Source organism: Pelodiscus sinensis, chromosome 15 (assembly GCF_052426305.1).
Source record: "Pelodiscus sinensis isolate ZL-2025 chromosome 15, ASM5242630v1, whole genome shotgun sequence".
NCBI lineage: Eukaryota > Metazoa > Chordata > Testudines > Trionychidae > Pelodiscus > Pelodiscus sinensis.
Window position 1 is genome coordinate 20,069,163 of NC_143066.1, and position 24,648 is coordinate 20,093,810.

A 24,648-nucleotide genomic window follows, 5' to 3' on the forward strand; every position below is an offset into this window, starting at 1 on the left:
CTTCCTAATCTGAACTAGCTGTACTCCTCGTGCTGCGTGTAGCCGCGCGGCACGGGGTTCTAACTGCCGGCATTTAAAAATGGCGCCGGCCGGCTTCATGCAAATGAAGCCCGGGAAATTCAAATCCCAGGCTTCATTTGCAAGTGCGGTATGCCTACATTACCCCCCTAGTTCGAATTAGGAGGGTAGTTAGTGTAGACATACCCCTAGAGAAAAAGGACTGACGGAAGTGAGGTGTGGGAGAATAAAACTGAGCTCTGGAGAAATGTTTGGCTAGAGTTTCCCCTACAATATGTACCAGTTCCGACTTACATACAAATTCAACTTAAGAACAAACCTACAGTCCCTATCTTGTATGTAACCCGGGGACTGCCTGTATTCTTATTATCCAGGTAACTGTCCAGCGCCCCATCATTCTTTCTATGCTTCTGGCCAATGATACCATGTGGCAATGAGTTCCATAGGCTCATCATGAGCTGTGTAAAAATGCATCTTTATACCCGTTTTAAATTTGTCACCTTACAGTTCAATTGAAAGTTATCTTCTTGTTGTATTATGTAAAAAAAGAACAAGCAGAAGTTCATGGCCTATCTTCTCTGTGCCATTGAACTCAATGAACCTATTCCATCTTACACCAGCTGAGGACCTGGCTCTCAGCATAATATCCACACCAGCCTCAAATATCGAGAGTTATGGCATCAATGTTTTATTATTCTAGGTTGTGGAAATTAAAAATAAAAATGCTGGTTCTGATTTAACAAACAAAACTGCAAAGCAAAACAAACAAGCAAACAAACAAACAAAAACCCAAACCCTTAGCTTTTAAAAGAAAAACTCCTATGTAATGTTACCAGAAAAAATTGTGTTTACTATGTCCAGTGGATTAAGGAACAACCAGGAGACAAACTGTACACAAAAGTTAATGATTAACCAATCTAAGATCAATGTCTTCTTACTCTTCTCTTTGGTGCAAACATCTGAGCGTATGGTCCTTTCTCTTATTTAATTATCTATCATAGTTCTTTCTTTTTATGTAATCATTTATCATACTTCTTTCTTTTTATTTAAGACTTTCATACAATCTTCCTGAACCAAGGTTTACAGCAGAAATCAACCAACCATCAAGTATGGTGTAGTACATGGTACATCTGGTCACCAATCAGTTCCTTATCTTCAAAAAGTAATGGTGATTCAACATAAAACAAACAGAGAGTCTCCCAGATTATTTATCTGGGCTACCCATAGCTTTTTAATGCAACTCCTTCACAAATCAATGCTTCTGTTTTTTCTTTCCTGTTGTTAATACTGTGATGCTATATAGAATTTGGGAGACACTTAAGATATTGAAACCAACTGCATAAAACAGCAAGGAATCTGACCAGATATGCCATTTAAGTTAATTTGTGAAAAAGTTATGATTTGCCAAGTTTGAGGATCTTCTTTATGGCTACATCTAGACTGCCAAGTTTTTCCGCAAAACTGGTTGCTTGAATTTCCTCAAGAACACTGACTTCCTACTATCTGAAATCAGTGCTTCTTGCGGAAATACTATGCTGCTCCCGTTCGGGCAAAAGTCCTTTTGCGCAAAAGCTTTTGCACAAAAGGGCCAGTGTAGACAGCTCAGATTTGTTTTGCGCAAAAAAGCCCCGATCGTGAAAATGGAGATCGGGGCTTTTTTGCGCAAAAGCGCGTCTAGATTGGCATGAATGCTTTTCTGCAAAAAGTGCTTTTGTGGAAAAGCGTCCGTGCCAATCTAGACGCTCTTTTCCGCAAATGTTTTTAACGGAAAACTTTTCCGTTAAAAGCATTTGCAGAAAATCATGCCAGTCTAGACGTAGCCTATATGTTTGTATCACCTTAGTATTGTGAGTTATAGATACGTGTGGTATATCTGTATCTCAAAACTTGTGCTGTGTTTCTGGATGATGCCCTGAAAAGATTGGCATCAACACTGGCTACCCTGTTTGATGGTGTATCAAAGATTATCAAATGTACAATGAACGCATTGGAAGAAGCCAGGGGATACAGGGCACACTGGTGGACAGAAAACTTAAGGCTTGTCCATGTCATATGCTGTGAAGCTTGTGACTGGGGCACAGGAAGTACAAGCCTCATGACAAAAGGGATATAAAAATCAGCTGAATCATCTCCTTTTTGTCTTAGTTTATTCCCGCTTCTTACCTCTGGAGTACTTTTCTACAAACTGAAGCTCTGATCAAAGAACTGAATGATGCAGCCACACTGTGGATGTGTTCCAGAGGGACTTCGAAGCCAGCAAACTCATCAATGCTGCTAAGAATCTGATATGTAGACTTTGAAGTCTCTGTGGCTAGGTCTACACTACAGAGTTTTTGTGCAAAAACACACTGAGCGTCCACACCTCAAGTGCGTTTTTGAGTAAGTAAAACGAAAGAACAGAGGGGTTTTTCTGGTGTAAGTATTCCTCCTTTTGTGAGGAATAACTCCTTTTTGCTCAAGAGCTCTTGCACAAAAAGGTGTGTGTGGACGGGGAACAGATTTTTTGTGTGCAAAAACAGGCAATCGAAAAAAGCCCAGGTGCCCTGGTGTCCATTCTGTACATCGCAATCAGAGTTTCCTTTCGAGAGAGCATCCATGCAGTCTGTACACTCGCTTGTGCAAAAGCACATCACTTTTTCGATGTACTTATGCAATGTGGACCCACTTGCACAAGAAGTTTTTGCGGAATATCTCTTCCGCAAAAAGCTTCTTGCGCAAGAAGCCTGTAGTGTAGACATAGCCCGTGTGTATCTGAATGCCCTATCATTTAACACCTCTCTTCTTGTTCTTTCTTCCTTTCATAGTAAACCTTTAGTTTTAATTACTAAAGGATTGGCTGGCAGCATGGTATTTTGGCTAAGATCCAAACTAATATTGACTTGTAATGTGGCTGGTTTTGAGGGGTCAGAAGAATACTTTGTTCCAGGATCTTTCAAGGTATCAAAGTTAGGTGATTAGCTTGTAATTCCCTGATTCTTCCTTGTTCCCATTTTCAAAGATAGATGCTATGCTTGCCCTTCTCCAGTCCTCTGGGACTCACCTGGCCTCTATGAGTTCTCAGATAATTGCTAATGGTTTTGAGGTTGCTCTAACTACTTCTGTAGGTACCCTAGTGGGAATTTCACCATTCCTTGCTGACTTGAATACACCTAACTTATCTAAGTATTCTGTCTCAGAGGGGTAGCTGTGTTAGCCGGTAACTTTAAAAACAATGAGCAGGAGACCTCATGCTCTAATACATGTATTGGTTTTTAAGGTGCCACAGGACTGTGCATTATTATTTAAATATTGTTTATTCTTTCCCTGTATTGACTAGTGTTCCTTTCCCTGTTTGTTAATATTAATTGTGTTATGTTTCTGCCACAATTAACCTTTTTAGTGAAGGATGAAGCCAAATAAGCATTAAACACCTTAGCCTTTTTGGTATCGTCTACTTTGTTATTAGCAACCCTTCCTTACCTACATGTGCCTTCATTTTGCTCTTGCTCATAATGTAATTATAGAACTGTTTTTCTTTTAGTGTCTCTTGTTAGATATGACAGAACTCATTTTGTGCCTTAGCCTTTCTTTGATTTTGTCCCTATGTGCATGTGCTATTCTGGCAGTAAAATTCCATGACTGTCACGAGAAAAGGTTTCAGCCCACGATAACAGAAATGCCACAGAGGATACATTTCAGGCAACTTCAATTATGCTGAAATTATATGAGTTTGAATTTTGTATAAAATATTTTAAATGTGAACTGCAATGGCTAGAACTGCCAAACATCACTGCCTTCACCTCTGTCAAACATCTGTGATAATTGAATTACAATACTATTTAAAAGTACTAGTACAGTGCTTTTCCCCCATGCTCCTTCAGGATCAGGCAGTGCTTTTAATTAGAAGAGATAACTCCATTTGCTTGAATACTTGAAGTTAATCATAGGACTTTGGATTTGGAATCTAACCAGCTAGGCAGGGCTAGTCAGCAATCTGTTTCACTAATTGCAGGCTTGCTGTGTTCGCGTCTGAGAATCACTGGGTGTTGAACTGAATAACAACATGATAAACATATACTATAATGATTCAGATAGCATGTATTATATTCTCCTCTATTAAATGTTACTTGGGAATTCAGGGTTTTATAATTAGAAGTTTCAGGAATCCAGGAGAGAATCTGCAATGTACTGACCAATCTGTTTTAGAAAAGGAGCACATATAATCTTTCCATGTCAATGCAAGGATCTCAATTAGCCCCAAGATTTAGACAAAGATTTCATTCCCCAAAAATCTTTATTCAAAAAATCCCATTCCATGTTCCCAGTGTGTACCCGTTGGCCTTAAATACACACAAAGCCAAGCTCGGCCCTTTCTGGGAGGGCCCACAGCTGACTCCTCCCACCTTTCCCAGGGGACTGACATTTCTGTTCTCAGCCCTGGTTCTTCCATCTCTTAAGACTCTTATTACAATGAACAACTTTACTTCCCAGTCAGGAATAAGCCCAGACAGGACTACAGAATGAAATAGCTGCTGGCAAAATCAGTTAAAGAATTGCTGGAGAGAGGGGAACCCAGAAAGCCATCAAGTTGAAAAGGTAGATCCACTTTTGATCTTCAAAAATGAATTCAAAAGGACTTCAGTAAAATGAGAAGATACTCTCTAGATTAACAGCAGGAAAATAAACAGGGAAGTCAAGATTTCTGGCCACACAGAGCTATTATGTGATGATGGTTTGATAAATGAGGGTATGTCTACACTACAGCGCTAGTTCGAACTAACTTAGTTCGAATTAGTTAATTCGAACTAAGCTAATTCGAACTAACGCGTCTAGAACTAAAAACTAGTTCGAATTAGCATTTTGCTAATTCGAACTAGCAAGTCCACATTGAGTGGACTCTGAACAGGGCTTAAGGATGGCCGGAAGCAGTGCCGGCAGGGCATAAGAGGAGGACTTAGAGCATGGAGATGCTGTCTCAGGCTAGCCGAGGGTTGTGCTTAAAGGGTCCCGACCCCCACCCCGGACACACAGTTCTAAGGGGTGCCTCGCTTGCAAAGCAGTCCTGGCTTGGAGTGCCCGGAGTACCCACACTGGGCACATCACACCACTTGGCCATCAGCCCGGCTGCACTTGCCACAGGCTGCCATCTGGGGAGAGGGGACAATTGGGGGGCTGCAGGAGAGCTTCCACCCCCAGAAGCCCGCAGAGCCAGCCCAGTCGTCCCCATCGGGGGCTCGTGCCCCATTCCTCCCTCACCTCCTTCCACTTACCCTTCCCTAGCCCCCCTTCTTATTGATGTACAAAATAAAGATAACGTTTCTTCCAACATTGACTCTGTCTTTATTGAACAAAACTGGGGGAGACTGGGAAAAGGAGGTGGGAGAGGGGAAGAGAAAGGCTGGGAGAGGGGAGGGCAACTAACATGATCAGGGGTTGGGAACAGGTCCCAGATGAAGAGAGGCTACAGAGACTGGGACTGTTCAGCTTAGAAAAGAGGAGATGGAGCGGGGACAGAATAGAGGTCTCTAAAAGCAGGGGCTGGGTGGAGAGGGTGCATTCAGAAAAGTTCTTCATGAGTTCCCATAAAGAAGGACTAGAGGACACCAAAGGAAAGGAATGGGTAGCAGGCTTCAAACTAGTAAGAGAAAGTTGTTCTTCAGAAAGCAAATAGTTAACCTGCGGAACTCCTTGCTGCAGGAGGCTGTGAAGGCTACAACTAGAACAGAGTTTAAAGGGAAGTGAGATCAAGTCATGGAGGTTGGGTCCATGGAGTAGTCTTAGCCAGGGGGTAGGAGTGCTGTCCCTGCCCAAAGTTTGTGGAAGGCTGGAGAGGGATGGCACGAGACAAATGGCTTGGTCACTGTCTTCGGTCCATCCCCTCCAGGGTCACTAGGGTTGGCCGCTGTCGGCAGACAGGCTACTGGGCTAGATGGACCTTTGGTCTGACCCAGGACGGCCATTGTAAGCTCAGGGCTCAGGGTCGGGGGTCTCAGTGGACCCCCTTGATTTTCATGCACACCTGCTCCTGGGTGGCCAGGCTGGCAGCTCTCCTGCCCTAGCTGGCCACTTTCCTGTGCCTAGTGCGGAGATCGTGGACGAGGTCCACGATGTCCGCACTAGCCCAGGAAGGTGCCCACCTCTTGCGGTCCAGGGCAAGCTCCGGGAGCCGCCAGCCTGGTCCCGGGAAGAGGGGGTGGGCTGGGGGACATGGGGTGGGTGGCTCTGTGCCGTGCCAGGTGCAGGGTCTGCCGGCTGGGTGCTGGCAGGCTTGCACCTGGCATGGGCACCGTAGCCAGCCCGTGCCCCTTTAAGGGGTCCGGGGCCGGGGGGGGGCATAGAGTTTCCCTGGTGTTGGCCAGAGTGGCCACCAGGGAAACCTGGGGAGGGCTAGCCTCCCACTAGTTCGAATTAAGGGGCTACACACCCCTTAATTCGAACTATCTAGTTCGAACTAGGCTTAATCCTCGTAAAATGAGGTTTACCTAGTTCGAACTAAGCGCTCCGCTAGTTCGATTCAAATTCGAACTAGCGGAGCGCTAGTGTAGCGCCTATTAAAGTTAGTTCGAACTAACGTCCGTTAGTTCGAACTAACTTTGTAGTGTAGACATACCCTGAGAGACAAAGTGGGTGAGGTAATATTTTTTACTGAACCAAATTGTGTTGGTGAGAGACAGAGACAAGTTTCTGAGCTACGCAGAGCTCTTCCCTGGGTCTTGGGAAAGTATATAGATTGTTACAGCTAAATGCAAGAGCTAAGGAATACCAGACCTGAGAAATAGCTTCATGTCATTCAAAACTCTTTCTCTATCAGCAACAGATGTTGATCCAGTAAAATATATTACCTCACCCACCGTGTCTCTCTAGCTCCCTGGGACTGACAAGGCTGCAACCATACTGCATATCGCTTTGATAAGAGCCAGGGGCCAGAGTCTCTGCTGGTTGAAATCAGCATAGCATTCTTGAAGGTTTTACTTTGATTCATACACGCTGGCAATGTGGCTCTTCCAAGTGTGGCTCAAGTGCCTGCCTTCCCTGTGTGAACGGCATAGCCACTTTCAAATGGCTTTTGTCTGTGAAATGGCAGTTCAGGGTTTCTAGCTTCTGTGATAATGGAAACACAAGGAAGCTACGTGTGATGACTGTAATTAGGGTTGGGGAAGCCAGGTTAGGTACGAGAACGAACCCTTTTCCCCTGCCTCTCAACTCCACTCAATCTTGAACCAAAACTTTGCTGCAAACTGAAAAGAGCACAGTTAACTCTGTATCCCTGTTTCCCTGAACATTTGGTACATCCCTGAATTTTCAGAGCCTAGCAAGCCATTGGGTTGGAAATGGTCAAAGAAGCTGTTTTCATGGTAGAAGGAAACAATGAAATGACACAAGAAATCCTGTTCCTGCCATTTCTCGACCTGATAACAGACGATTCAGATTTTCACAGAAGGAAAAAAAGATAATATTTTGATGATAGCACATTCTGAATGAGGATCAAAAGGCAATTTGAAAACATTAATCAATGCAATGCTGTGAGATAAGGGTGTATTATTATCCCCGTTTTTTAAATGAAGAAACTGAGGAACAGAAGTTGTACGTGATTTTTCCCAGGATCACACAGAAGCCTGTGGCAAGCTGCAAATAAAACTCGGGTCTGTGCCTTAACGACAAGCTCTTCCTTTTTCTTAAACAATGGTTTGGTGAGGTGAAGTTTATCCATAAACCACTGAAATAGAGCCTAATCTTAAACACTCTGAACTCTGAATCTTAAACGCTACTTGGCAATATAACCATATCGCTCAACAGTGCTACCTGAAACTCTGAGATCCAAAACATTTCAGTGCTTATTTCTAGTCTCTAAATAGTTTGATCTTCACACACCACTAATTGTAATTACCAACTCTTTAAGACATGTTTTCCTCTAGATGATCATTACAGTTAAGGGAACTGTGGGAAACACAGACTCTCGTACAGCTTTTATATCTTTTTTTTTAATCCTAATGGAAGCACAGTTTTGTATAACAGCGGAATCTTAAACTATGAGCAATGACCTTTCTTAATCCTCTGGGAGAAACCCCACAAAAGGATTGTCAAATAATATTCAACTTGTAATGAACTGATGCTAAAGCAGAAAACAAAAAACCGCCAGTACAGAATAAGCATGAATCATTGTTCAAACTCTGGTTTTTTACAATTTCTGGTTTTGGTTATCAGGAAAGTCTTGAGAAAAATGTCAAAGGTGCAACCATGTTAGTTTGTATGGCCCTGTCTACACTAGTGAGATTATTGACCCTTCAGAGGTCAATCTTCTAGAGTTCGATTTAGCAGGTCTGATGTAGACCCATAAATTGAACCCTGAGGGCAGCCTCCACCAGCGTCTGGTACGTCTTGTTCTGCGAGAAGTAAGGGAAGCTGACAAAAGCCTCCTGCAGTGGGGATGCTGCCATGACTCAGGTTAAGGTAAACTGACTCCAGCTATGCAGCAGACCTGGAGTTGTGTACCTCAATCCCCCACCTGCCTGGTCAGGTTTAGATCAGGCCTATGTACAAAAACAAGGAGGAGTCCTGTGGCATCTTAGGCTATGTCTACCCTGCACAATTATTTTGGAATAAGCTATTCTGGAAGAAATACTCCAAAAAAACTTATTTCAAAATAGCATGTCTACACTACAGGGAAGCATGGAAATTAGTTTGAGGCACGCTCCCCTAATGTGGACACACTACCTAGATTTAGAGTCCCAGGAAGCACTGAGGAGTAATTACTTTTAATGGCCTGGGCAAGGAGCTGTTTTGAAATAGCAGCAGTGGAGCATCCACACTACCGCTATTCTGAAATGGCTATTTCAGAAGAGGAGTTATTCCTCGTGGAACGAGGTTTGCCAATGCTGAAATGAGCCATGCATTATTTCAAAATTATTTCAAAATAATGGGCTAGCTATGTAGACGCTCACATAGTTATTTTGGAATAATGGACATTATTCCGAAATAACACTGCGGTGTAGATGAACCCATAGAAACTAAGGGTACGTCTACACTACAGCGCTAATTCGAACTAACTTAGTTCGAATTAGTTAATTCGAACTAAGCTAATTCGAACTAACGCGTCTAGAACTAAAAACTAGTTCGAATTAGCGTTTTGCTAATTCGAACTAGCATGTCCACATTAAGTGGACCCTGAACCGGGCTTAAGGATGGCCGGAAGCAGTGCTGGCAGGGCATCAGAGGAGGACTTAGAGCGTGGAGATGCTGTCTCAGGCTAGCCGAGGGCTGCGCTTAAAGGGTCCCGACCCCCACCCCGGACAGACAGTTCTCAGGGGTGCCCGGCTTGCAAAGCAGTCCTGGCTTGGAGTGCCCGGAGTACCCACACTGGGCACATCACACCACTCAGCCATCAGACCGGCTGCACTTGCCGCAGGCTGCCATCTGGAGAGAGGGGACAATTGGGGGGCTGCAGGAGAGCTTCCACCCCCAGAAGCCCGCAGAGCCAGCCCAGTCGTCCCCATCGGGGGCTCGTACCCCATTCCTCCCTCACCTCCTTCCACTTACCCTTCCCTAGCCCCTTTTCTTGATGTACAAAATAAAGGACAATTGTGTTCAAAAATGGAATCTGTCTTTATTGAACAAAACTGGGGGAGACTGGGAAAAGGAGGTGGGAGAGGGGAAGAGAGAGGCTGGGAGAGGGGAGGGTAACTAACATGATCAGGGGTTGGGAACAGGTCCCATATGAAGAGAGGCTAAAGAAACTGGGACTTTTCAGCTTAGAAAAGAGGAGACGGAGGGGAGACAGGATAGAGGTCTCTAAAAGCAGGAGTTGGGTGGAGAGGGTGCATACAGAAAAGTTCTTCATTAGTTCCCATAAAGAAGGACTAGAGGACACCAAAGGAAAGGAATGGGTAGCAGGCTTCAAACTAGTAACAGAAAGTTGTTCTTCACAAAGCAAAGAGTCAACCTGTGGAACTCCTTGCTGCAGGAGGCTGTGAAGGCTAGAACTAGAACAGAGTTTAAAGGGAAGTGAGATCAAGTCATGGAGGCTGGGTCCATGGAGTGGTATTAGCCAGGGGGTAGGAGTGGTGTCCCTGCCCAAAGTTTGTGGAAGGCTGGAGAGGGATGGCACGAGACAAATGGCTTGGTCACTGTCTTCGGTCCATCCCCTCCAGGGTCCCTAGGGTTGGCCGCTGTCGGCAGACAGGCTACTGGGCTAGATGGCCCTTTGGTCTGACCCAGGATGGCCATTGTAAGCTCAGGGCTCAGGGTCGGGGGTCTCAGTGGACCCCCTTGATTTTCATGCACACCTGCTCCTGGGTGGCCAGGCTGGCAGCTCTCCTGCCCTAGCTGGCCACTTTCCTGTGCCTAGTGCGGAGATCGTGGACGAGGTCCACGATGTCTGCACTAGCCCAGGCGGGTGCCCGCCTCTTGCAGTCCCGGGCAAGCTCCCGGGAGCCGCCAGCCTGGTCCCGGGAAGAGGGGGAGGGCTGGGGGGCATCGGGTGGGTGGCTCTGTGCCGTGCCAGGTGCAGGGTCTGCTGGCTGGGTGCTGACAGGCTTGCACCTGGCACAGGCACCGTAGCCAGCCCGTGCCCCTTTAAGGGATCCGGGGCTGGGAGGGGGCATATGAGTTTCCCTGGTGTTGGCCAGAGTGGCCACCAGGGAAACCTGGGGAGGGCTAGCCTCCCACTAGTTCGAATTAAGGGGCTACACACCCCTTAATTCGAACTAGTAAGTTCGAACTAGGCTTAATCCTCGTGGAATGAGGATTACCTAGTTCGAACTAAGCGCTCCGTTAGTTCGAATTAAATTCGAACTAACGGAGTGCTAGTGTAGCGCCTATGAAAGTTAGTTCGAACTAACGTCCATTAGTTCGAACTAACTTTGTAGTGTAGACATACCCTAAGTGATTTATTAGGGTCACAGGACTCCTCATTGTTTTGGGGAAAAAGTGTGCTCTCACATCTGCACAGTGGGTCTCTCCTCCAGGATGCTGAATTTACAGTAGCAGTGCTACACACATATAGAGGCAGAACGCAGGACTCAAGATCAGGGCTAGAACTGTGCCCTTTCTTGGCAACATATATACAAAAAGTCTCTCCTCTATTTCTCTTGTATTTCTTTACTCTCTCACATCTAGCTTCATCTTACCCTAAAATCTGGTTGGACATGATTTAATGCGATTTCCCGTGTTCACTGCTTTTTCTTGCTCTAGCACTGCAGAGGGCAGGGATGACTCAGGCTGTTTATCGGAAACCAGTAGATAATATGGGAACTACTGCGTTAGGGCTCAGAGCATTCTTCTCCTAGTAAATGGAGCATGGCAGGCTGTCACCACTATATCAGCTGACTGCAGGGCTCTGTACAGCTATTTGTTTTTGTCACTTGTAGCATGTTTATAAAGTCATTTGTTCACATGTTTATTCATTATGCATCATTTTATATTTCATGAGCATATAGCTTTTGAAGATATAGGTTAAAATAATTGCTAGGCAGAAATGCTATCTCTGGCCATATACAGGATTTATTGAAAGAAGTCATTAAGCAATGAAAGGGGAGATATAAAAAGACTGCCAGGAATGCTTTAAAGTACGTGGCCAGATTCATTCCTCTGGGTAGCAACACTAAAGTTGCTCTAGGAATGAATTTCACCTGTTATTAAGGGATTCACTTGATCATGCTTGTAACTCACACAGCCAGCTCAGCTCTTCTGGAAACCAAACAAACTGTAACAGCTCTTCTGTTTACTGATGTCTATATTGCAATGTATGGTGCTTTGGGGACCCAGGATAAAATGCACCATATATCACACAGACTGTACTGGAGAGGATGGTGGTGGGGAGACAGATCTGACCTTTTAGATTAGCGAAACAAAAGCTTGTATGTCTTTTCTTGAGCATCTGCCTTGCAACCTTGTGGATTTATAGATGGATTTATACTTCTATATAAAAGCTGTTGCAACAATTAGGAGAATTAGCTGCCATGAGTGGAGGGAACTCTTCTCTGCAAAGCTGGGGGCGAGAGTGGGCAAAAAGGGACATTGTTTCCTCTGCTGCATAGATTTCCACTCTCTGGGGGTATGTTACTTACAGCCACACTGCAATTGTGTTCATTCGACAGAACATTGAAAGAACTGAGGTTTTTTTTTCTGAAATTGGTAAAGCTCTTTCTATGAGGAAGAAGCCTTTTTCGGAAGAGAGCTCTTTCGGAAAAAGGCGTGTGTGGATGGGAAAGAGGGTTTTTTTTGTTTTTGTTTTTTAAGAAGAGGCCTCCAGGAAAAAGCACAGGTGCTCTAGTGGCCACTCCATCCATAGTAAATACCATTTAAATGCGAGATAGTGTCCATTCAGTGTGGACACTATTTTTCTAAAAAGCAAATCGCTTTTTCAATGCACTTTTGCTGTGGAAAAGCTTCTTCCGAAAGAAGCCTGTATTGTAGAGGTAGCCTGGACCATTACAAATACTCTTCTTTCTCTCTGTTTCTAACATTGCTTTCTCCTAGCACTAACACACTGGAGGTGCATGAAGTTTAGGGTACACTTGGTTTTAGGGTTGCCAGTTTTGGTTGGACATAATCCTGGAGGTCTATCTCAAAATATAATCTTTCATTAAAGATTAATCTTATATTCCTGAAGACTACACACCAATCCTGGAGGGCTGGCAACCCTACTTTGTTTGGAGGTCAGGCCCTCTGTCTCTCTCTCATTATGCTTTGCTGACTATGAGGCTTTTGAATGACAAATCTATTAGGAGCTGGTGCTTTCTGAAGCTGCCTTAATGTTCATTAGGCCTTTCTTTGGCTGCTACTGCAAAGCTTGCAGGGGGACTCTCTCCATGCAATTAGGCAAGTGGGTAGGGAGCAGCGGCACTGCTGGATTGAAAGGCTCTCTGTGTGGCTGGCGTTCTCTTCTCTTCCCAGGGGTCTGTGGGGCCGGGAGGCTGTAGTCCCAGCCTTTTCTGTCGGGCTTGTAACAGTTCCCCACTTTTGGGAGACGATGACGTGATCCTGGCTCAGGATGAGCTGATTTAGCCCTGGGGCTTCATGTCATCCTGCTCACTACACACATTCAGTCAGTTCTGTACTTACATCTGAACTTGTGAGTTTCTGCACCTCTTGAGTATACCTCGTATCTGAGGACTTGGCTCAGAGTTTACAAATAGGAACCCTGGATCTTTTTTAACCAACTGAATACTACAGGCAGATTTTTGCTAGGCAGTATCATGGAGTGGATGAGACACAAAACCTGTTTCTCACAGAAGGGAGGAGAGATATTAGATGGAGCTTAGAGACTCAGTGCAGATGGTGGGCTTAGCTTTTATCAGTCACCAAAATCCACCAGCTTGAGGGGCTGCAGATCTGGAAAGGTCAAATTGCTTCTGACATTTACAAGTCAGATGGTGACAGGGCTATTTTTGCCATGGATGCTTATCTCCAAAGAGCTAAGCGGCAGGAATGACAAAGTTAATGAATCAATAGAGATATATTGGGAATATGGTGTGCGAAGAAAGCAGGATCTGCACTTGGTGGGGGACTCTGGCAGCCAAAACTCCATGGCTGCATCTAGATTGGCATGATTTTCCAGAAATGCTTTTAACGGAAAAGTTTTCCGTTAAAAGCATTTTCGGAAAAGAGCGTCTAGATTGGCATGGACGCTTTTCTGCAAAAGCACGTTTTGCGGAAAAGCATCCGTGCCAATCTAGACGCGCTTTTCTGCAAAAAAGCCCCGATCACCATTTTCGCGATTGGGGCTTTTTGCAGAAAACAAATCTGAGCTGTCTACACTGACCCTTTTGCGCAAAAGCTTTGTGCAAAAGGGACTTTTGCCTGAACAGGAAGGCTGTGTCTACACTGGGCTACTTATTCCGGAAAATCAGCCGCTTTTCCGGAATAAGCTGCGAGCTGTCTACACTGGCCCTTGAATTTCCAGAAAAGCAACGACGCTCTACTGTACAAAATCAGCCGCTATTCCGGAAAAACTATTCTGCTCCCGCTCGGGCATAAGTCCTTATTCCGGAACACTGTTCCGGAAAAGGGCCAGTGTAGACAGCCCAGTAGTCTTTTCCGGAAAAAAGCCCTGATTGAGAAAATGGCGATCGGGGCTCTTTTCCGGAAAAGCGTGTCTACATTGGCCACAGACGCTTTTCCGGAAAAAGGGCTTTTCCGGAAAAGCAGCCTGCCAATGTAGACGCTCCTTTTCCGGAAAAACTGAAAACGGAATAGTATTCCGTTTTAAGCAGTTCCGGAAATTCATGCCAGTGTAGACACAGCCGAGAAGAATAGTATTTCTGCAAGAAGCACTGATTTCTTACAGTAGGAAGTCAGTGCTTTTGCGGAAATTCAAGTGGCCAGTGTAGACAGCTGGCAAGTTTTTCCGGAAAAACGGCTGATTTTCCGGAAAAACTGGCCAGTCTAGACACAGCCCATGGGTGACCCTAGAGGGAAGAGGTTGCAGAAGTGCCCATAACTTCCCTCTAGAGCTGGGGAAAGCAAAGGAGGCCAAAGTGGGAGTGGTACTCCAGAGAGGAGGTTTGGCCAGGAAGACCTGGGGATGAATCGATGGAGCACATTTTCTTAGTAGCCTCTAACAACAGATAGAATCTCTCCAGAGAAACAGCGTGAGTGGTTAGCAATGATATCACCCTCTGGGACTCTTATCTTGAAGTGCAGGGGGCCAGACTGGCAGCACCTTCCTGGCCCAGGTTTTTCACATGAGACCAATTTATAAGATGAAAAGAGAATTTTTAAAAGAAAATATTACGGGTCAGATCCTCAGCTGTTATGAACTGACTGCACTGGAATGACACCACTTTACGTCAGCTAAGGATCTGGCCTGGGGATATGAGCCAAAAACAGCAGATCAACACTGAACATCATTCTTTGGAGAAAATGTCTCCTTCCTATGAACACAATCATTTTATTCAGCTATATGATATGGGTACAGAATACCCAAACTGTACAAACACAAAATGAATGTGGAGCTAGGTGTTTTGCTTATTTCTCAGCACATTTTAATACTGATTCTCCTAGAAGGACAGTGTTTAAGATTGTAAATTGATAGAAAGCAATTTCAATACCATTCAGCATAAAGAAAGACTTTGCTTTTAATCCGAGTAGACAACGTGGAGAACCTGAGGAGACAATATCCTTCAGCATGAAGGTCTCTGCCTGTCTGTGTATTGGGCACAAATGTAATCGTGAATTGGTAATTAGACTCCAGGTGGATGCAGAGTGAAGATTAATTGTGATCTAGGACGAGCAAGACTGTACAGGGAGAGATCCTGGAGGATGGGCTGCTTCCTAGCTGAGGTACACAGGTGCATTTGGAACTGATGGGGAAGAAAGGAAGGAAGTCACAGTGAAGATTATCCCAGAAACCCAAACTGGAAGGAATAGCCATTCCTCCCTTCTTACATAAGCAAAAGAACAGGCAAGATGGAGATCAACAAAGCAGGAAGCAATAAAGGGATTGTTCTGTTTTAATAATCTGAGCAAAGTTCAGTGTAGGATCCTTCAAGAGGATATAGGCTCAGTTTGTGTTTAAGATCTCACTTGTGCCAGAGGTACTTATTTTCCCATTCACCAGTTCTATAGTTTGATTTTATTATCCTTTCCTCTCTCCCTGTCTGTCTCTCATATGAGCCTGCTACAGTTCTGGGCCTTGGAGCAACTTGTGTTATAACATCCTTTGCCACATTGCAGAGGCTTGACTAATAGAAATTCTGCAATAATGTAATAATAAGGATGGAGTGTGTAGCAAGCATTCAGCAGAAATACAGCTGACTGGAGAGTTAACTCCTGGAAATGGAGCAAGTGAAATAGGGAGTCTGTAAGTGGGTGCAGAAAGAACTAGCAATGCTGATCTGGGAAAGGCACCTGAGCAGAACTGTGTATCATAACGTCTTTTTTATATCCTTTTCTTCTTTAAATATGTGATTTGGAAACAGCGGCCCAAAAAACAGCCCTCAGTGACAATACATGAGCACAAGCCCAGTGCTGCTAATGAAGCTGAATCCAAATGTAAATCTAAAATAAAGTATTTGCTGGGAAGATGGCTAGTTCATAATCATTGCTAGATCAACATTTGCATTGCTGCTTCTACAAATGGTTATAAACTCTACCCTGTGAGCTGAGAGTGCTCATTACCTCTTAATTATGTTACATTATTCTCTTAGTTATGTTACATTATTCTCTACTGATTTACTTAAATGGTCTCCGTTACTATACTAATAGGCCTGGTCTATATTAGACCAAGCAGGTTAGCTCAGGGTATGCTATCCAGCTACACAAAATGCACATCTGGTTTTATCTTGCCTTAAGCCAAGCCGCGGCAGCGTCTACACTGCGGGAGACTGATGGGAGTACATGTTCCCTTCGGCTTCCCTTGCTCCTCACAGATTGAGGAGTACCTGATGCCAGTGGGGGCTGCCCTCAGCGTTTGATTTGAGGTTCTGCACTAGACTCGCTAAATTGAAATCTAGGAGAGCAGCCTCTGGCGGGTCGATCTCTGTAGTTTAGACATGCCTTCAGAGCATAACCCTGACAAGCTGAATCGAACCTGGGACCTTTGGAACTTTGAGCATTTGCCTCTACCTACTGCTTGAGCTAAAAGTCAGCTGGATCTTAGCTAAGGCTGTAGATCAGACTCATTATTATCTCTCTGTATGTGGTCTTGGTGTCCCTAGGTGGGACAGAACAGCACACCCAGTAGGTGGATAGATTACAAGAGCACCTCACAATCTTTATATTCACACCACAAATACTGTTGTCCCCATTTTAACAGCTGGGGGACTGACACACAGAGATATACCCAACATCACGGAAGAAGTCAATGGTAAAAGGAAGAACTGAATCACAGTTTCCCAAGTCTGAGACTAGTAGCCTACTCACTGAACTATCCTCTCTTTCATAGTTGCTCTCTGCCTTTTACCTAGTGAATGCTACTGGAACTGTAATGACAGGGGTTTGTACTGCTTATTATTGTAGCCCTTGACTCAGTACCACTGATTTATTAAATATGCAGGTGCCCATTTTTAGAGGTGAGCTGCAGAAAAGGAAAAAGCAGCTGATGTGACAATACAAATATATAGATTAGATTCACATGGTACAAAAAACAAACAAACAAACCCCTCCCCCCCACACCACTGATAGGAGAGATCACCTGGCAGGGTATTATAATGGAGGTAATTTGTTCTGCAACATTGTGCATTGAAAGGTGCCTGTTATTGATGGCAGTTAGGTGCCTAGGTTGAAAATCCAGGCCCCAAGCAGATGCAGGAAGCCCCAAGCAAAGGGCAGTACTACACATTTCACAAATGGTTTATCTGAGCCCACAAAGAAACGTGAGTAGCAAGTATGTATGTCCCTGATCTGCTTTTCCTGTTTCCTCAGGATGGATGACATCCAGCTGTGCAAGGACATCATGAACCTTAAACAAGAGCTGCAGAATTTAGTAGCAATTCCAGGTAATTTGTATGGCAGCCTTACAAAATACTTTGAAACACAGAAACCCTTCTATGGGCCACATTCCTGTAATCCCAAGCCAGTCACAATCCCTCTCTCTGTCTTTGCCTCTCATTTCCATCCCTCTCCATGTGTTTCCTATACTTAGTTATATTTTCTAATGTCCTTAGTTTCTCTCAAGTTTTGTTTTGTCTACCTTCTGTTCTGTTCTTCTGAAATTGTTTGCTGTATTTCATATGCATCTTCATGACTGGAACCACAAATATCACTCCAAGAAACTGCATTATTCCAAGATTCGATCTCTTGAAAATCTTATGGAAATCACTGTTGCTACACTACGTTGACACATTATGTGAGGGAGAGTTGCTGAAGAAGGGAACATGCTGATAGATATGGAACACCAGGTGGTGATCTGATGGGAAATATTGATGTTTTTTTCTTTTGTGTTTCCTAGTTAATTGTTGTTCCCTGTAAGCCAAACTCTCACCTAAGGAAATAGTTGGAAGCATGGGGCTTTCCAGAGAGGGCTGGGGAAAAGGTTTAGTCCATGTTTACCTGTATCTTTAAGGGATTGATCCTAACGTCTCAACAACTTAATTGCTCCAAGCATGGGCAGAATCTTCTTTGAGCAGTGTCCTGGAGTCCTTAATCTTACTCAGTAAAAAGTCCCACTGAAATCAAGCACTTCAGGAGTGGCCTGTTCGTTATTTTAGCTTTGCAGCAGCTACCCCTCCTGTTACTTTGCAAAAAATGGAGCCACCATCTTATTCCAAAAAAGGAACCTACTGCTTGACCCTACAAACATTTACTTCTGTGTCTAGACTTGGCTATGTGCTGTTGACTCCAGTGGGTCTGTGACCAAAAGCAGCATTTGGCCCATTCGCATTGATTTGACTGTATACTCCACCTTATTAATACATGCCAAACCTGCCATTCCTCACTGTATTGTGGATATATATTCTGTGAATCTGTTAGTCAACATAGTGTTACTCAGCAGCTGGGATTTTTTTCTTGGTGTGTGTGGGGAGGTATTTTTTACCAGCTTTTGAACAATCTTTATTCACTCTCTAATAACCTTTTGTAAAGGAGTGTGTAATTGCCAACATAAACCTGAGTACAAAATCAATACCATACTCACACACAAAGAGTCTAAGAATCTGAAACACTCTTTGCCTGCTCCTAGTCACTGATCTTGCACTCCACAAGGAAATCCTTGCAGGTTCACCTCTCTGTCACCCATGAATCTACTGTAGGCAGAGGTGATCTGGGCGCTGAGGGTGACAGCAAAGAGTTTTGGTTCAGCAAATGTGATTAGTTTCATTACTGTAGGATGGGAACTATTAGGTTTATCAGAACATAGCTCCTCTTCTTTTACTAGAGTAATGAAAGGGCCTTGTATCATTCAGATGAACATTATTTCCTCTGGGGCAGAACTTTGGCTACAAAGTTATAATTAGATCTGAAATGTTCCATGAGCCTTTCAAAAGGAACGATACAGCCCACTTACAATGGCTTTAATATAAATTAACAGCCTCAGGTGTAGCTGACCCTCCTGTTTTTTTACTTAAGATTAAATGAAAATGCAAAATAATTATGCTAATTAGGACTGCATCCAGAGGATATTAGCACTCAGTGAAGCAAACCGTTCCTGTAATGACATGAGATATTTTAATAGGAATAATTTGTTCATCAACTGAGATGTTTTCTTTACCATCACAATTTGTCCTGTTAGCCCCCTGCTGTATTAAATGCAGCAGATTTGCTGTCCCTTCTCAAGCACTGCATCAGGGTATTCATGACGCATACACTGGACCTAGATTCCACAGTATGGTTCCCTAAGGAAGAGAGTTTGGCAGCACAGTGTAATGCCATGTCCCTGGCATCCGGAGAGGGGCCTGAACCTAAGCCTTCTATATGAGTGTCTGCTGCCCATGCTAAAGTCACATCTTCATTAGCCAAGATTGTAGCAGGCTTCCATATGTGCACTAGACACCACTAGAGGGAGAGAGAATGCCACACTCAGTAAGGACAGGTTACAACAGTCTTGCTGAACTCTGCAGGGATCTGGGAACTCTGAAAGGGTGAAATGGGAAGAAACACATTGAGAAAATTAGCCTTTTATTTTTTAAATTAAATGATATGCAACAGAATAAATTGAAGTCAGAATGGTTTTAAATCAGCTTTGCATGCGCTTTGGACAGGCAGAAATTATTTGGCAAGGTGCAAGGTCACAAAGAATCAGGGATGAGAGGAAAAATCTTGTCCCACCTTGTGCCCCAGCTGCAAATGGATCTGTTTGGAACTTAATATTTCATCGTAATTTATAGAAAAAAAAACTAATCTTGAATGGGGGGTTTAGAAGCACAAAATCTCCCTAATTGGGGAAAGCGTTCCCCCTGTTTGAACTCAGTCCTCTTGGTCCCTTGGTGTCCTCTTGGTCCCTTGGTATATGGGACATATTGGAACAAGAAAGGCGTGGCTGGCACACACTGCAACTATCCTTAATTGTGAAGTTGTGGAGGTGTTGTACAAGAGCTCTGCTTAGAAGAGGACTGAGGCTGCTCTAAGTTACACCAGGCTGAAGGAATTCCCTGAATCCCCAGCATCATAAGGGTGAGAGGAAGGACAGGTAGCAGAATGCCACTGTTTCCATGTGCATCCCCAGTCTGCCAAGCACTGCTGTGGTGCACCTGGTCTTTTGGCCTCTCAGGCAGTGTGTGATGATGGAAAGGTGTGCGAAGAGAAAGGTTTGCAGTGCAAGCAAAAACAAAACAAAACCCAGACCCTTTTTAATAATTGAACTGCTTTGCTGAGGGACACTAAAGCTGCTGCTGCTCCATACCTGGAGCCTGAGCATAAGTTGTTAAACTCTTAAATAGATTTCCAGAACAACACTGATTCACAATTGCTGCTTATATGTACAATAAGCCTGTGAGTACAATTACACTAGAAGTATGTACAAATGCTTTAGTACCTTTCAGAAATAATTTAATTTTACCCAACCAGTAGAGTGGATTTTTAAGTCTTATATCCTTATATTTGTCCATTTATCACTGTGAGAAAAACTTCATAGATAAGCAAGCAAGGTAAAAGAGATAAGCCCCCTCCCTGCCCTTGCTAGAAAGGAAACAGCAGGTTAGTCATAAAATAGGAAGCCGTCATATCTTCCTTCCTCCTCTCCCAATCCAGTGGGCAAATAGCAGCATTTCTCAGTGGGATAAGAACCTTTCCACATTTCATGCACATCTAACAAGAAAGTATTCATGTTTCCCTTTTTTTCCTTCCTGACATTTTCAGCTACTTTTTCTCCAAACAATTCCTCCACATTTTTGCTAACAGATGTATGGGGAATTATTCAAGCAGAGCCTATTTTAAAGGTAACCTTTGCAAAGGACAGTGAATGCTGCATACAAATAACAGAAGAAGCAACTCATGCCAGTGTTTCTGGAGCCAAACCCCTCATTTAAACTGGTTTACTTATACTTCGGACTACTTTCTCCTAGCAGACCCTCCCACAGTTTTAATTACAAAATCTTAGTTAAATTTAATACATAGTAGTTTGTTTTTAGAGCTTAGCACACGGTGCACACTGTACCACCCATCACTTCTTTATCAGAGTCATATTTGCATATTTGACCATTCAGCATTTAGTGCCAGCTGCTGGCAAATTCACTACAGAGTATTTAAGTATTAAAAGAGGGCAAAAGGGTTAGTCAGTATAGGGCTGTTGGCCTTTGCAGAGAACTAAATGTTAGCACTGGGATTTTTTCAGTCTAGACTGAAGCAATCGTCACGTCTTTAGTGTATATTTTGACTGTGCTGTGCATGGGCATCCTCCTGCTTCCCATTGATTTCAATGGACATAGTTGCACCGAGTTAGAACAGGAGCAGGCTGTTAGTAAAAGGAGCTAGTCCTGCAGTCCCTACTCAGCTAACTAACACTCAGTCTGCATTTCCTTGTGAGCAGATCCCCAGAAGGGATGTGCATGTGAGCTTGTCTCCATAGCCCTTTCCCCTATCACACCTGGCCTTCTCTAAGCAGAAAAGGGAACACTAATTTATTTTGTGTGATTTTCAGAACAAGACATGACTATGAAATGTCACTATATGTTTATGTTAAATTATGTTTCCAAAGATTTTAGGCACAATAAAAGATTTTAATATCTTAGTATGATGCTGATTTTGGGTCTCTCAAAACTAGTTCATCAAATGGTCAGAAGTAAAAGGGAAACTCGTTTGACCACCTATCTAGAAGAAAAGGAGGGTTGTCCCCACTATAAGGGCTCTCTTCAACAGGGATTAGGAGCAGGGTAAAAGGAGGGTAGGGATGGACAGAAAGAACAGGAAGACTTTGGAAACACATTTTTCTGCTATAGCAATTAAATTAAAATGTGTGTTTTAATTAAGAATAGTCTTTTGAAGAATTTATTAAAAACCTACATATGTCTGACTGAAGATCCAAGCATTTAAGGCTAAACACTCAGGCTGTGTCTACACTGGCACCCTTTTCCATAAAAGGGTTGCTAATGAGACACTTCGGAATTGCAAATGCCGCGGGGGATTTAAATATCCCCCGCGGCATTTGCATGAACATGGCTGCCGCTTTTTTCCGGCTCGGGGTTTTGCCGGAGAAAAGCGCCAGTCTAGACGGGATCTTGTGGAAAATAAGCCCTTTTCCGGAAGATCCCTTATTCTTACTTTCAAGACGGAATAAGGGATCTTCCGGAAAAGGATTTATTTTCCACAAGATCCCGTCTAGACTGGCGCTTTTCTCCGGCAAAACCCCGAGCCAGAAAAAAGTGGCAGCCATGTTCATGCAAATGCTGCGGGGGATATTTAAATCCCCCGCGGCATTTGCAATTCCGAAGTGTCTCATTAGCATCCCTTTTACGGAAAAGGTTGCCAGTGTAGACAGAGCCTCAGATTGCGCACCTAAATATCCATAGAAGGATTTTTTTAGAGATGTGGATTTATAATTTTCAGCAACAAACTAATGTAATGTTTAAAGCACAATTTAAACTAAGGTCCTGTAGACATAGTAATGCACAACTGGTTTTGACAATACATTCAGGGTTGGCACATACCTGTAAAATGGTTTTATTACCACTTAGTAGCTCTTTCACAGGTTTAATGGCAATACAACTGGCAAGCTGGAAGGCTTTTCACTTTTAAGTTAACATCCTCGTCAGGGGAAGAGTCACCAGCCTGCAACAGCTTGCTGTGGGAGCCTGTAGGAATGGTCAGAATAGGGATAGGATGAGGGGAGAGCTTAAGCACTAAGACCCGGGGAGGCATTGCTTCCCCTTGCCTCTTATATTCCCCACCCACCCACTTTTGTGGAAGCTTATGAATGGTTCAATCATCTGCATTAACAAATGGTGATGGGAAAGGGTAAAGAAGCCCCAGCTAAGATTCTTTTCAAATATGTGGATTTTTAAAAGTTGTTGTTATTTGGTGAATAAATGTAAGATTGTTTATAAAAATTAGTAAAAGTGAAAAACAGGAAGACTAAGTTAGTTTAAACAAAAGGACAGTGCTGAGACCATAACTGATAAACAAGAAGAATGTTAAACTTAGAAAACAACAAATGGTCTGGTAACACTTTATAGACTAACAAAACATGTAGATGGTATCATGAGCTTTCGTGGGCACAGCCCATTTCTTCAGATGACCAGAGTTTTGAGTTTAGGATGTGCAGACCCAAAATAAATAGGGGAGGAGGGAGAGGGGGGAAGAAAAAAAGGAAGAGGGTGGGAAGGAGCAGAGGGTATGAAAATATCAAAGGGAAAAGCAAGTAGGCAGAACTGGTAACCTCTAAGCACCTAAAGATTGGATAGTGGATGTTGTACTGGAAGTTAATGGACTATATTGCTATGTCAGAGATTAGGTTTGATGGTGAACAAAGGAGAGGATGGACTATTCTGCCCATTATCCCCTTTTTCAGAGCTCTTAAAAAGAGATGTTTGGGGCCGAGGAGCTGTGAACTGTCAGGAAATTCCTGGGCGAGAGGAAAGGCTTGAAGGCCTCCATCCCGCTCCCCTCTAGGGATCTCAACCTTCAGCTGTGTCTCCAGAAGTTTACCGCATCATCTTCAAGACCAGTCCTTGGCACTTCCTAAGGGACAACAGGTCGTCACCCACACATATACCAGGGACATATGAGATCCTACTCATTTCCCCTTCCCTTGCGTGTTCCCCTTTCTTCCCCAGTCTTTTCCTCCTAGCTTCTCACTCTCTTGGCTTTTCATTTGATTTGATCTTGAGGTCAATTCTACCCCATGGCACCAGCGCACTCAAATGAGACAGTCCATCTAGCTCTAGCCAACTCTTTCCAACTCGAGATAGGCACCAAATCAATCAGATCAGTGGTTCCCAACCGCTGGTCTGTGGACCGGTGCTGAGCTGCGAACTGCTGGGCCACGGCACACTGTCAGGCCACGCCCCCATGGCTTGATGATTGGCTCGGCGGCTGTTCCGGCAGCCAGTGTCAGCACCACATGGAGGGTGGCTGCAGCTAGAGGAGAAGTTCCCGGGCACCCCCAGGCCACTCTCTTGCCCCGACTCTCATGTGGGAGGAGAGACCAAGGAACCAGCCTCCCCGCCAGCCCACTCTCCTCCTGCCCACGCTGGCACTGCCAGGTGGCTCCCTCCGCTTGGTGGGAGCCTTCCCCTGGCCTCCAGCTGCTCTCAGCCCAGCCAGCACACTCACAAGGACCTGCCATTGCCCCACCACGCTGAGCCCTGGGGGATGGCTCAGGGACCGCTGGCAGGGTGGCTGGGACTGAGCAGGGGCTGCCACTACCCAGGCGACTGGGGTGGGGTGAGGGGACAAGGTGGGAGAAGCTCTCTGAGCTGGAGTCAGCACCTGCTGCTTTCAGCCCAGTCTCTCCCTGGCTTAGTCCCCTCTTTAGCCCCTGCTCCTCGCCCCTTTCTTCCCCCAGTTCCTTTATTGGGTGCGTACAGATGCAATGTAAAATAACATGCAACTGCTTAAAATTAACTACCGTAATGAATATGCAAATATTCAAACAAATAATTATCATAATGAATATGCAAATGTTTCAATACCATTCCGCCAGACATTTTTGAATGAGTTTGCCAGTATAAAAAAGTGGTTGGGAACCACTGAACCAGCTGACCCCTCAGAAAAGGAAATAAGCCAGAACTCAGAGATACGCTGTTGTGGCAGACTTGCCAACCCAGACCATCCATCTGT

At 44.2% G+C, this 24,648-nt stretch overlaps 1 protein-coding gene across 1 annotated transcript in view; it reads left to right on the forward strand.

Moving 5' to 3' along the window:
* BMERB1 (bMERB domain containing 1) overlaps positions 1-24,648 on the forward strand; it is a 93,073-nt gene that overhangs the window by 51,260 nt on the left and 17,165 nt on the right. Inside the window, exon 3 of the mRNA XM_006136286.5 lies at positions 17,362-17,435. Within this exon, the coding sequence (XP_006136348.1) occupies positions 17,362-17,435 (74 nt within the window). The remainder of the gene's footprint in view (positions 1-17,361; positions 17,436-24,648) is intronic.